This window comes from Podarcis muralis, chromosome 3 (genome assembly GCF_964188315.1).
Source record: "Podarcis muralis chromosome 3, rPodMur119.hap1.1, whole genome shotgun sequence".
Classification (NCBI taxonomy): Eukaryota; Metazoa; Chordata; class Lepidosauria; order Squamata; family Lacertidae; genus Podarcis; species Podarcis muralis.
Window position 1 is genome coordinate 116961192 of NC_135657.1, and position 14500 is coordinate 116975691.

At 42.8% G+C, this 14500-nt stretch overlaps 1 protein-coding gene across 2 annotated transcripts; it reads left to right on the top strand.

Annotated features, from left to right (window-relative positions):
• Nucleotides 1–238: 238 nt before the first annotated feature.
• GLYATL3 (glycine-N-acyltransferase like 3) lies at nt 239–13703 on the top strand. 2 transcript variants are annotated; one of them, XM_028721990.2, is made up of 6 exons: nt 239–2521; nt 3247–3356; nt 5764–5871; nt 7349–7475; nt 8232–8358; nt 11226–13703. In XM_028721990.2, exons 2-6 carry the CDS (start codon nt 3279–3281, stop codon nt 11650–11652), a joined length of 867 nt encoding a protein of 288 aa, XP_028577823.2. In that variant the 5' UTR covers nt 239–2521; nt 3247–3278; the 3' UTR covers nt 11653–13703. The 2 variants fall into 2 exon arrangements, with proteins under 2 accessions (XP_028577823.2, XP_028577821.2); XM_028721988.2 differs by having other exon boundaries at nt 239–3356.
• Nucleotides 13704–14500: the final 797 nt, after the last annotated feature.

The following is a 14500-nucleotide window of genomic DNA, read 5'->3' on the forward strand; positions in this document are numbered from 1 at the left end:
AGCCATCCTTGCTACAAATAGGGTTGGCTTTGGCTACTCAAGTCGGATGATGTGCTGCTGCAGGTAAAACCTGTCAGCAGTTTGGTTTACTAATCTCATCAACAAGCTGATTTAAGTGTGAACAAGTTGTTGTTGTTTAGTCGTGTCTGACCCCCTGGACCAGAGCACGCCAGGCACCTCTGTCCTCCACTACCTCCCACAGTTTGGTCAAACTCATGCTGGTAACCTCGAAAACAAGTTAGGCTTAGTCATTGTTTATGGCTCTTTCAAATCATCCAGGTGCAGCCCAGGCTGGGGGAGCAGCAGTTCCAAAAGATTAATTGCAAGAGGGGATGACCTTAAGCATGCCATGCTGGACATTTTAACCCTTTAGTAGTAGTAGTAGTAGTAGTAGTAGTAGTAGTAGTAGTAGTAGTATGTTGTTTATATGCCACCCATCTGACTGGGTTACACCAACAAATTAAAACACAATACTTTATTGAAGGGGTCTCAGTGTCCCACCCCAACCCATAGAGACTTCCTTTCCCATCAACCAGCATTAAGGGGTAGGGACTACTCTGATGGTGCTTTCTTGATTGGATGAGCCAACCTGGCCTCTCCTTCCTATGTGTGCTACATTCAGAAGCTGAGAAGCTTGCAGTGAGTATCCTGGAGACTGAAATTGGCTCCCATCCTCCCAAGTCATTCTCATATTCCGTTGATCCTAAGCAGAAGGAGCAGCTGCCAAGTGCCTCTGTTTTTGAAGTAAGCATGCAGAAGAAGGGTGGATAAGCAAGTTTGACATTTCCAATTTAGCAGAGCAACTCCCTGCTTAGCTCCCCAATGTAAGGTGTCAGGGTTTCATTCAGTGCTTCCTGCCTCAGTGCCCTAGAAATCTACTGAGTTTCTCATGAAAATCATAGGGCACAATAATAGGTTTACATTTATATCAGATGGGAAGAGTTATGAACGACAGGCTTTTATCTGCATTTTAAAAAAGGAAAATAAAGTTGCTTGCAATCTAACAAAATATAATTTTACCTACTTGCAGTCGCCTCTTCAAGTTAAATTTGATCTCATGGATATTGGAACTAATGCCAAAAAGAGAGAAAACTGAAATTAAAGGATTACATTTTATTTTCAAAGCAGGGTTTGGTTCCTTTTCAGTAAGGAAAGTCACACCTGGCATTTCTTAGGTTTAGGAACCACAAGATTTAGGTGTAACTCTCCTTTCTTATAGTTCTGTTTTCTTAGGTTTAATTGTCAAGTGCCATTCAGTTTTGGAAAACAAGCAAAACAGATATATCACATCTCTGGCTTGCATATTTTTCTCTCTGCATCTTCTGAAATAAGCCTGAATAAAAGAAACAGCTTTCCGCTACACCCATAAAGATGTTGCTAGAACACTGTACAGCCAAGAGAACTGTCGAATCAGTTTGTTTACATGCTACTGATCTCGGTTTTGTTTAATGACAAATGTGCTCTAGCCTGTGGTCCACAGGGAACTAAAAGTGCATGTATGGTTGCCAAGGATGAGACTTCAGCACCTAGGCTATATGGAAGACAGATTTTAGCTAGGAGTTAGAATTGCTTTGTTTCAAAAGAAGTATTCATATTTATATAAGTTTTAAGCGGGTTGTAAATCAGCCATGTTTCCTACACCTAATATTTAATCATCTATGCAATAAGATCTATTGTAAAGAAGTAGATACATAGGTAAATGGAACAATGAAAATGAAATTATATCTAATTCCTGAAGTTGCTGCCTTCTTTGGAAGGGGTATGCAACTGACCTGCTTCCAAACTTTAATTTCAGTTTAGGAATTTTCACAAGGTAAAAATAAATAGCCTAGAAGTTAGAAATCTATAGCCTTGCAAGTAATTGAAGATGGACACGGGATTATTCCATGTGTCTGTTCCAGATATAAAACTTTTAGGACCTCTTCTTACAGATTTCTTAAGAGATGCAGAGCTTTTTCCTGACTCAAACATCCTAGTCAGTTTCTGTTCAGCAGATTCAGTCCGGCCCAAATGATTGTGGGAAGAAGCTAGAGCAGCATTAGGAAAAGCCTAACCGAACAAACGGGGTTTTGAACATGGGGGAAACTGAGAGCTTTCAAAGGCACAGAGGTCTTCTGCTTCCCACAATGTATTTGTATTTGCACAGTTTAGACCATTTCCCACAAGAATGTGTAGAACTAGACTAGTTCTTTGATGTCTGGTTACACCGTCGTAATTGCTCAGTAATTCCTTAATAATCATTGTAATTTGTTTTAAAGTATGTGGAAATGGGATATCTTTCAAGAAACAGTGCTGCAATATCAAATGTCTTGTGGGCAATGAGGCAAGTTTGCAGGGCTTTTGAGTTTTTTGATCTTTACTATTGTCTTTTAAAGCTTGTGTTGTAAGTCCCTCCTTCCGAGGGTGTGGCTATTTCCTCTTCATCTTCCACCTGCTCCCAGAAAATCTATGTAACCGAAAGTGCCTCTTAGTGTTCCAGCTGTTTCCTATATCTGAACAGCCAGTTGAAAATCAGCCCCAGGTATGCGACCTAGATATATGATGGTTGTGTGGGATATTTGTATATTTTGTTCAGAGAGTGGCACGTATCTGTGTCCACAGCCCATTTTGACGCAAAATGCAGACATGGTGTCTTGAAACTTTAACCCAATTTAAAATACCGTTTTGATCTATACGCTATCCGTAACGGGCTATGCATTTCTATAAGATGCTGTTTCTTTCTTACCCCATTGTAGAAGAATTTTGAGTTCTGCATTCCAACAAAATAATCTCTGCCTTGTGAATTTAGAGAGGGCGGCTGCCCATACACAGCTCCCCACCCTCTCAGGTTTAGGGTGAAGACAGGCTCTCTGTATACTACCCTTTATTGGGTTTAAAACCATGAGAGTGGACAAGAGTGCTGTCAAAGTTTTTATTAGTTTTATTTATAAAATGTTTACCCCTTCGGACTTATCACTCTCATAGCTGCTTACAGCAAACTGAAAAAGGTAGAGCAGCAAAAACATCAAATTTGTGGCAGTTACTGTGTGAAATTTTCTGCAAGAAGATTGTCATGGGTTTTGGTCCAGAATAAAGTCCAGCTGATTATAGGGTACTGGGGGGTGGGCGATGGCACTGTATAAAACGTATTCTATAAATACAGAAGGGTATGATCTCTAGGATTATGTTTTGGGCTTCCATTTTTTCCAGTGCACTGAAGTAACATTTGCTGCTAGTCACGGTTTTTCTTCTGCTTGTGCCCTCTAGTAGGCCACCTATGTTTGCATGAAGGTTGCAAGATGCTGGTGTTAAACTGTTCTACAAAGCTGCAAATACTGGAACACAAATTACTCAATAATTTTCCTGAATCACTCAAGGTAATGCAAATCTACGTAGACTTTATTTATGGGCTTGAAAGTCTGAACTACCACGGTGTATCTTTTAGAGAGATGATGGAGTACAGATTTTTGCTATTAGACCTGAATTTGTACTTGTGTTCCATGCAGAAATACAGTTGGGGGCTGTTTTTTGTCTTTTTGAAAAGATGGATGGTCTGTATACTTTTATTAAATAAAAATGCATTTTATATTTATATTAGCACCCCCAGAACAACATTTAAACTTGCATAAAACAATTACAAAATGATCACTACAGTATTATGATAATGAACATTAGAATTTTATCAGGGGGTTGACAGTTATAATAATAATAATCTGATGCAAAATGGCAGGCTGGTTTTGTTGCTGCCTTCAAACATTGGCATCAGTGATTAATGGAGACCTGTTGAAAATTCATAAAGATGAAATGTTATATCTACCCTATAAATTCAGTTCGTCATAAATGTGCAACACATGCATAGACATAGATGCTCAGAGAGGGTAGCAGTGATTATGCTCTGCAGGTATGTGCCAGTTCTGAATGAAAAGTGCAAGGCTCCATTATGCTGGTGTCTCTCAGGTACCCACGTTCAACTGAGGTCTCAATTGCAGCCAGCACATCAAGTGAGGTGATGCTTAACTCTGTAAGCTGAAGCATTCAAGAAAGCCGAATGTTTACTCCCTGAGAAAAACAAAACAAAAACTCACCATCGTTTCTGATACAGAATTGTGCCTGATTCATTTCAGGTAAAACATACACAACTTTTCTGGAAAACGTCAGAATTTGCAGTCTTTTGAAACATCTTTAAAGGCTCCTTTCAGTTTGTTGCTTTTGGAAACTTGCTTTGCTCTCCCTTGTGTTTTCCCTCCGTTTGAGCTCATTACTGCAGCCAAGCCTTTGGCTTGCAGAGTGTCATGGGAGTAGGGGAAGAACAATGGCCTCCATCCTCTCTGTCCTCTTTTCTCCGTAAATGTCAGTAAGATCTTGCTTCCATCTACAATGGTTCTCTGAAAACACATTTGCAGAAGAGAGAGGGAAATAACTCAACCTTTTAAAGCAGCCTAATTCTTAGTTCCTTAGGCAGTGATGAATATAGGTAAAGGTAAAGGGACCGCTGACCATTAGGTCCAGTCGCGGACGACTCTGGAGTTGCGGTGCTCATCTCACTTTACTGGCCGAGGGAGCTGGCGTACAGCTTCCGGGTCATGTGGCCAGCAGGACTAAGCCGCTTCTGGCAAACCAGAGCAGTGCACGGAAACACTGTTTACCTTCCCTCCGGAGCGGTACCTATTTATCTACTTGCACTTTGGGACGTGGGTGGTGCTGTGGGTAAAAGCCTCAGCGCCTAGGGCTTGCCAATCGAAAGGTCGGCGGTTCGAATCCCTGCGGCGGGGTGCGCTCCCGTTGCTCGGTCCCAGCGCCTGCCAACCTAGCAGTTCGAAAGCACCCCCGGGTGCAAGTAGATAAATAGGGACCGCTTACTAGCGGGAAGGTAAACGGCGTTTCTGTGCGCGGCTCTGGCTCGCCAGAGCAGCGATGTCACGCTGGCCACGTGACCCGGAAGTGTCTCCGGACAGCGCTGGCCCCCGGCCTCTTGAGTGAGATGGGCGCACAACCCCAGAGTCTGTCAAGACTGGCCCGTACGGGCAGGGGTACCTTTACCTTTACCTTTTACTTTGATGTGCTTTCAAACTGCTAGGTTGGCAGGAGCAGGGACGGAGCAACGGGAGCTCACCCCATCACGGGGATTCGAACTGCCGACCTTCTGATTGGCAAGTCCTAGGCTCTGTGGTTTAACCCACAGCGCCACCCGCATCCAGTGCTTTTTACTTCTTCAAAAAAAATGTTTAGGGGTCCTCTCATTTTCCTATTCATATTGAAATGCTGCCCCTCACTGAGGCCATACTTAGATTCACAAAATGTTTAGGGGCCTGCGTCCCCCCTGAAATAAAGCACTGCATATATCCAACCTGAGCATAGGATGGGGGCACTCACAGCATTAACACCCCAACAGATCTTGCTTCCCTATTAGGTTTCCAGATGGGCACCAAAGTCCAGCATAGAGGCCGACGTGTCTCTGTCTCCTCCAGCTCCCAGCTCTTATACACAACAGCTCTGTTGTTCTGCTGCCTAGGATCACCTGGCATCCAGCCAGGTGGGGGAAAATGCCTACCCCCCTTTGTGGAGAGCACGGTTCTTGGCTCATGTTTTCGGATGCTTATGAGCACTTAACTGGCCAGCGAAAGCCAAATGACTTAATTTGGCCGATCTTCCAGGTTCCCTCATGCAATCTAGCCTCACTGATACAGGATCACAGGTTTTGGAAGGGACTTAGGGTTTCATCCAGACTGACCTTCATAACAATATTTTTTCCAACCTCTAAACAGCTCATCTTTCCTTTTGAAGGTTTATGGAGCAGTGCTAAATATAAACAGAGGAAACCCCTTCAGCAAGGAAGTGGTGGTGGATTCATGGCCAGAATTTAAAGCTGTTATTACCCGCCGGCAGAGAACGGTATAGTAAAGGGTATAATCTAGTGTGCTCTCTCTCCATCTCCACCTCCCTCCCCTCCCCCCATACACACAACATTTAGGTGCTGGGTGTTCAGCATTGCTTAAAAGAGCCATGGATTTGTGAGTTCCCCTCTTCTCTTTCAGCATGAGTGAAATATACTCGGAGTTGAGTGTGGATTTCATGCTCTTTATTTGTCTGCTTTATATACTTTATTTACACAATGGGCCCCATGTAATTCCGGGATTTTCCTGTAGGCCAATCAGGTTGCAGCTTCACTTCCACTTGGAGTTGGATTGGGTGGCTCCTGTGGACCAATCAGACTGCTGCATTCTGAATCCTATTGTTCTAGGACCAATCAGACCGCTGCAATTTGGATCCTATTCAGCTCAGTACATAACAATGAGCATGAGGGGAGAAGAAGCTTTCACTTCCGTTTTTTATTATGCCTGAAGCTGAACAAACCAGTTAGTTTTAAGCATGGTTTAGGGAGTCAGGCTAGCTTCAAACCATGTTTTATTATACTGGCTTGTTTGCCCTAAATCACAGCTGAGACTGACTACAGTTTAGGTTCATAGATAATGATGAACTATACTTAATTGACAATAGAAGTTTCAACATGAGTCCTTAAAGCAAACAAGCTTTTTCATTTAGTTTTCTTGATTTATATACAAATTTTCCTGATTTATATACAAATGATTGCTGAAACTTGCTGTTAATATTTGACATGCTCACTTCCTTACTCCTGAAATTTGAATAATAATTTAATAATAATAATTTTTATTTATACCCCGCCCTCCCCAGCCAAGGCCGGCCAGGCTCAGAGCGGCTTACAAGCAATAATAAAACAAGTTGAATGATTACAACTTAAAAACAAAATCAAAATACAGCATTAAAATACTGAAACATTAAAATATTAAAATATTACAAATGTGGAACATGTATGTATGTGACACTTGCAGTAGTGCCAATTCCGCACACTATATTCTTCTGTACCACCAGCACATCATCCACTTGTTAGAATAGTTGAAGGTCATTTTTGATCTTATGGAGATCGCTCTGGGTCCATAATAATCCCTCAGCAACAGAGCCACCCCATTCTGAAGAGGTGGCATTGGGGGTGCTATTCCTGCCTCCATCCATCAGCTGGTCGTGTGTCAACATCACGGAGTAGTTCTCCACCAGCAGGTTGTCAGGGTCATCTGATTGGTCAGGCAATTTCCCCAAGGGATAATTTCCCCACTTCACCCAAATGGGAAGCCTAAGGAGAATCGCTACAAAACTCATTTATTGAGAAGAAATAAAGGCTTTTGGCCATTGTTTCTTCATTCTAAGTTCTCTTCACTTGACCAGCCGTTTGACCAGGCCTCCTGATTTGAGCCCTGTGGCACATCACAGTTTTGATCATAGCAACAAAACTATTATGTATCTGTGTGTATAATGGGATGAACTAGGGGTTTTTGTGTCTTTAAAATCATAGGCTGAAAGTGATGACCTGGACCATTTTACCAATGCCTATGCTGCATTCTACAAGGACCAGCAAGCATATCAAGCGTTGCTGGAGAACCCAGACACTGTAAACTGGGAGCAGGTCTTCCAAATACAAGGTAAAGCTTATTTCTTGCTGGGTATTGGAAATAAGGATGGGCTGTGACTGACTTCTGAAGAAAGATTTCCAAGCAATATTGTCAGAGTGTGGAAAGAATTAGTGGCACAGACTTGAGAATTTCAGCAATGTGTCCTTTGTCACAAACTAGATTTTTGCCAGGGTACGTTGTACCTGCAATATCCTAAGAATATCTAGATCAAACGCTGTGCTCTAAAGATTATCGAATGAATGGTGCAAATATAGCAGAAATTAAATGGTGTATGTTCTCTTGCAGGCTTTCACATAAACACTTGCTTATTTATGTGGCCAGTAGCAAAGTGATTCTCTCTTTCTCACACACACAGACATGGTTGGTTTTGCACTTGGGAATTTAATGTGATGATTGCAGCTAATGAAAATGTGTATACAAGTTGTTTTATTTAAACCATTGTGTTAGATTCTTTCAGCTGTTTGTTTAAACGCCCCAGGGTACCTTCTCACAAAACAAAATGAATTTAACTTTTAATCTGAATCATTCAGTGAGGGATGTAAATTTGGTTGTCAGTACAGGTGCCACAAAATATCTATATAAAGCATCAAAATGAATTTTGGGTTCTGTCTTATGAGTGTGAAAAAGGAGCATTTCTAAAGAAATGAAAAAAAGTATTTTGTGGGACACAATACAGCACCTCTAGCTAGTTTGGCTAAACTGGATTAGTCCATTTCCTTATATCTTGCATTTTAAAGGCTTATTCTCTCATTTATTTGCACGCAGGACTGCAGGATGGATTATACGACGCTTCCCAAGCTGTAGCTAGTTCCAAGCTTGTGGATGTAAAGCAGTCTTGTTTCCAAATGGTTATCCATCCAGATCCTGATACACTTCCTGAGGTTAAACTCCCGTATGTTCAGTCATATCATTACTATTTTCCACAGCAATGCCGCTCTTGAAATAGGTGCCAAAATTAGACACTGATTTATGAAGGTGGGTGAAGACGCCCCAGTTCACTGAAGGATTCCCCCACCTCACCCAGTCTGCTGATTCCTGTCCTTTTCTGTATTAATGTTTTGCAACATCGGGGGGGGGGGGGGGCAGATTTCAGGCTTGTAGAATCTCATTTGTGGTTGTTTTTTTTACTAGATTCACTGGTCAATGTCAGGTGTAAAATACGGTTGTTTGGAAGGAAGGCTGGGTGGGTGACACACAGCATAGTATTAAACAAGAAGGTTTAAAATGCACTCCTGAATATTTCCTTCCCCTAGCTCTGATCACCACATTTTCTAAATTAAGATGCTGTGTCAGATGAAGAAAAGAATCCCCTTTTTGTATTTTTTAACCATTTTCAGGAGCAACTCCATGGACAAAATTGCTACCCTGCAGGTGTGAAAGCAAAGACTGCATTGTTTCTGTTGGATGCATTCCTTCAAACTCACCTTTGGTATTAAGAATGGACTTGTATTAGTAGGATCCTTATAAGTATTATCCCAAAAGGCCGAGGTGGGGAGCGACAGTGCGGAATATCTGATAGGCTTTATCGCCTACTGGCTCCACTTTCCCCTTCTGTTTGTCTTCTTTCCTTCCATTCCCACCCATCTCACGTAGGGCTTATCCACACTTGCCTTTTGGGCCACTCTTTCCGGGCACTGGTCTGTGCTTAAAAGCTCTGTGCCCAAGCCCTTTTTTGCCCCAGAGCTTTCTCCTCAAAAGCCAGCTCTTTAGCACTCAATCAGAGCAAATGTCAGTTCAGGTTTCCCACGGATTGAGCTTTAAAGGGCAGATTTTCACTGGAAGAACTCCAGATAGATAAATAGATAAATGCTTTTCAGTATCTTTATGCACCCCCTTGCCCAGGTTGTCCAGAGTTTTGGGCTGGGTTGTCATCAATATGCTGATGACACCTAGCTTTATCTGTTGATGGATGGACACCCTGACTCGGCCCCGGAGACACTGACCAGATGCTTGGAAGCTGTGGCTGGATGGCTGCATGGGAGCCGGTTGAAGTTAAATCCTTCAAAGACAGAGGTCCTCTGGCTGGGTCAGGATGACATGGGGTTGGGGGGCCAACTGCCGTCACTTGTGGGGGCTCAGTTAGTGCCAGTGCCTTCTGTCAAGAGCTTGGGTGTAACCTTTGACGCCTCCCTTTCCATGGAACCGCAGGTTTCAGCCACAGCAAAGGTGGCATTTTTCCATCTCTGCCGTATTAAGCAGTTGGTCCCTTACCTTTCTTGCCCTAATCTGGCTACAGTGATCCATGCAAAGGTCACCTCCAGGCTTTATTATTGTAACTTGCTCTACGCGGGGCTGCCCTTGAAGCTGACCCAGAAACTCCAGCTGGTGCAGAATGCCACGGCGAGGCTCCTTATGGGGTCCTTGCTGCGGAATCACATTCATCCAGTGCTATTCCAGCTGCACTGGCTCCCAGTGGAGTACAGGGTCAGGTTCAAGGTGCTGGTTTTGACCTTTAAAGCTCTTCACGGCCTAGGACCCTCATACCTAGGGGACCGCCTCTCCTGGTATGCCCCACGGAGGACCTTAAGGTCCATAAATAACAACACTTTGGAGGTTCCAAGTCGCAAGGAGGTTAGATTGGTCTCATCTAGGGCCAGGGCCTTTTCAGCACTGGCCCACGACTTGGTGGAACACTCTGTCACAAGAGACCAGGGATTTGACATCTTTCTGCAGGGCCTGCAAGATGGAGCTGTTCCACCTGGCCTTTGGCTTGGACTCACTCTGACCCCTTATATGGGATTTGGTATACAGTCATACCTCGGATTGAAGTAGCTTCAGCTTGAGCTTTTTTGGGTTGTGCTCTGCGGCGACCCGGAAGTAACGCAACGTGTTACTTCCGAATTTTGACACTCGTGCATGTGCAGACGCTCAAAATAACGTCATGCGCATGCGCGGAAGCGGCGAATCGCCAGACACGCAGACAGGGGTTGCGTTCGCTTCAGGATGCAAACGGGGCTCCGGAACAGATCCTGTTCGCATCCACTGTATAAATTTTCCCTTGGCTTTTTTGCTGGCCCATGTAGGACCAGCATGGATAGCTGGCTCGGGTGAATATCTGATGTTTCCTCCCTTTATGGTCTTGATTTATGGGCTGCTACGAAAATGAGGCTGCATTTTAAGCTGTATATTAAGCCGTATTTTAATTAACTGGTTTTTCTTCTTTTTTCCTAATATGTTTTATTGTAATTTATATTCTGTGTTAGCCACCCTGAGCCTGGCCCTGGCCTGGTATAAATCAAATTATTATTATTATTATTATTATTATTATTATTATTATTATTATTATTATTATTATTATTATTATTAAATGAAGGGCACTCAGAAACAGAGCTTTAAAGTGCTCACTGTGCCTGGAAAGAGCAGAGGATAAGCCCCTTAGTATGTATTCCCTGTTTTTGTGTGTACCTTATGGACCGCCTCTCCTGGTATGCCCCACGGAGGACCTTAAGGTCCATAAATAACAACACTTTGGAGGTTCCAAGTCGCAAGGAGGTTAGATTGGTCTCATCTAGGGCCAGGGCCTTTTCAGCACTGGCCCACGACTTGGTGGAACACTCTGTCACTCTGTTTAGGGAAGCTTTTAATGTTTGATGTATCACAGTATTTTAATATTCTTTTGGAAGCCGCCCAGAGTGGCTGGGGAAACCCAGCCAGATGGGCGGGGTATAAATAATAAATTATTATTATTATTATTATTATTATTATTATTATTATTATTATTATTTTACAGCACATTTTAAGCGGCGAAATCTTTTTTAGGCTAGTACCTCCACCCAAGCTTGCTTCGCTCGAAGTCTCCCATGCCAGCCTGCTGAACAGCACCTGGTCCCGAGGAGGAAGCGAACAATGCCGAAAATACCTTGCCAGCCTCATTTCCTGTTTCCCTAGCACCTGCGTCCTGGACGAAGGGGGCTGCCCCATTGCCTGGGGTTTGACGGACCAATTTGCTACTATGATCCATGGTTATACTTTGCCGGAACACCGCAGGAAAGGGTACAACCGCCTCATAGCAACAGTCCTTGCTAAGAAGTTACATAGTCAGGGCTTCCCAGCTCAGGGAAATGTCCTGGAGGATAATGTCCCATCAGTAACTCTACTGAAAAGCATGAATGCCCAGTTCTTGCCATGCCAGTTTGTCAGACTTATCCACACGCCTTTCGGTTTTGTAAACACATCTCGGCTGTAGCTTAGCTTAGAGATTCAGTGACCTTTGTGGCATTTCTTTACACCGGATGAAAGATACACTGCAGCAGTTTGGGGGGGGGGGTGAAATTCGGTGAGATGCAGAAAGTCAGAAAACTTGGAAATGTGAAGAAGTTAAGAAATTTTGGGATTCCATTTATAATGAATTAAAGAAAATACTTAAATATAACTTTGTCAAAAAGCCCGAAGCCTTCCTTCTGGGAATGACCGGAGAGGAGATTAAGAAAGAGGATTATGTAATATTTCCACATGCAACTGTTGCGGCTAGGATTTTATTAGCACAAAATTGGAAAACCCCAAATATCCCGACCGTTAAGGATTGGCAAATTAGAGTATTTGAGTATATGGAGTTAGCAAAAATGGCGCAGAACATTAGACAGCAAAAAGGGAGAAAGTTTATTGATGAATGGTCTAGATTTATAACATATATTGAAACAAATTCTAAGGATATAAAAATCACAGTAGGTGTAATATAACTCTTGCGACGCGTAGATATTTTATAATGAAAAACTGCAGAGTGGATTTAATATACATATAACCCAAAACCGAGATGGAGGGAAGTCAATTGTTTAATTGTTGTAATGTTTGTGTGCTGGTTGGTTTGGGGGTTGTGATTTGGTTGATGGTCTTTTTTGTTTTTGATATGTGACTGTTATTTTATTTTTTATTTTTTGTCATTGGTAATAAAAAATGAATTAAAAAAGAAAAGAAAAAAGAAAAGAAAAAGAAAGTCAGAAAACTTCATAGAATCTTAGAGTTAGTCCACCCCCTAGAATGCGGGAATCTCAGCTAAAGCAGTATGCATAGTACCATATTTTCCGGCGTATAAGATGGCTGGGCGTATAAGACGACCCCTCAACTTTTCCAGTTAAAATATAGAGTTTGGGATATACTCGCCGTATAAGACTACCCCTCTTCCAACGCACACCAAATAAAAATTTAAAAAACCAGTCTCCAGTCCGGCTCGGAAATCCGCTCCACTTCCCAGCGGCCAGGGGCTTCTGGGGCCAATTTTCAAGCATATTTCTGCTTCATCTAGAGAGCTTGGTGTCCTCTGATTTAATTTGCTGTCATTTTATCCTTTGGTGGGGAGTTGCTGTAGGAGCTGCTGCTGTAGCCAGCGTATAAGACGACCCCCGATTTTTTAGAAGATTTTCCTGGGTTAAAAAGTAGTCTTATACGCCAGAAAATACAGTACTTTCTTGTGCATGAAAATCTATCTGGAAAACCAGTCCTCCCTGAAGTCTATGATAAAGCTCTGATGGACCTCAGTAAGATTTTATTTTAACCTAATCCAAATGTATCCAGCACCAGACATTTATTATATGAATTAAAAAGTAGCCTCCTGTGCAGTGGGGTGGCGATGGGAGGCAGCCAAGCACACTTGCCCCTGGCCTCGGAGGGCTAAGCTGGCCAGAGGACCCCTGCCAGGGGCTCCGACAAGCTGCACAGAGCTTTTTCTGTGCATGTTGTGAATATGAATCTGGGTGAATATCACCAATCCATAATGCAAGCTTATCCGAGTCCAATCAAACAAATGCATTTTCTAATCCAAATCGGTTTGGGCACCCTACATTAAGAGCTACCAAAATAGATAGATATTGTGGTCCCAGAAGTCTCTGCTTTAGTGCTTAGTGCAGGGGCCAGCAAACTTTTTCAGCAGGTTGCCAGTCCACTGTCCCTCAGACCTTGTGGGGGGCCAGACTATATTTTGGAAAAAAAAATATGAACAAATTCCTATGCCCCACAAATAACCCAGAGATGCATTTTAAATAAAAGCAAACATTCTACTCATGTAAAAACACACTGGTTCCCGGACCGTCCGCAGGCCAGATTTAGAAGACAATTGGGCTGGATCCGGCCCCAGGGCTTTAGTTTGCCCACCCATGGCTTAGTGCATCATTTCATACTGTTTAAATGAACCTTGTGTTTGCTGCTTCAATGGTTTGTTCTTAATTATTGCCTCATAGAAATATTAAGAATGAATAATAGATTGCAGTCGCACTTTCATTAAACTAGCTATTCTCTCACCTACCATACACTTTGCCTCTATACTTTCAGTTTAGTGTTCTTCTAATGCAGTGATGGGCAAACTTGGCCCTCCAGCTGTTTTGGGACTACAATTCCCATCACCCCTGACCACTGGTCCTGTTAGCGAGGGATGATGGGAGTTGTTTGGCCATCACTGTTCTAATCGGTATCTGCCAACATGGTCATATTTTTTTTACCTTACATGGAGGAGTAAAGAAAGATATTTTAAGGGACCTGAGAAATATACTTTCCTTAAGCCTAGTACAGTGGTACCTCAGGTTACATACGCTTCAGGTTACAGACTCCGCTAACCCAGAAATAGTGCTGCAGGTTAAGAACTTTGCTTCAGGATGAGAACAGAAATTGTGCTCCGGCGGCGCGGCAACAGCAGGAGGCCCCATTAGCTAAAGTGGTGCTTCAGGTTAAGAACAGTTTCAGGTTAAGAACGGACCTCCAGAACGAATTAAGTACTTAACCCGAGGTACTGTTAAAATCACTTGCTAACATGATCCATAATTCCCTGGGAATTGTAGCTATTTGAAGGAAGCCCCCCCAGCAACTCTCAGCACCCTTGACAAACCACAGCTGCCAGAATTCCTTGGGGGAAACCATGGCATCATAGTGCTTTAAATGTATGGTGTTAATGTTGGCCAAGTAAGCCTTTAAGATGTGCTTGTTCTTATTGCAGCTACCACTATTGTGCTCCACCCCCCGTATCTTCTCATTCTATATCTTCTTGTTAACATAAATATTGCTGGATATTTGAAAGTAAATTAGTTTTTATAGACTTTCCTCTCAAG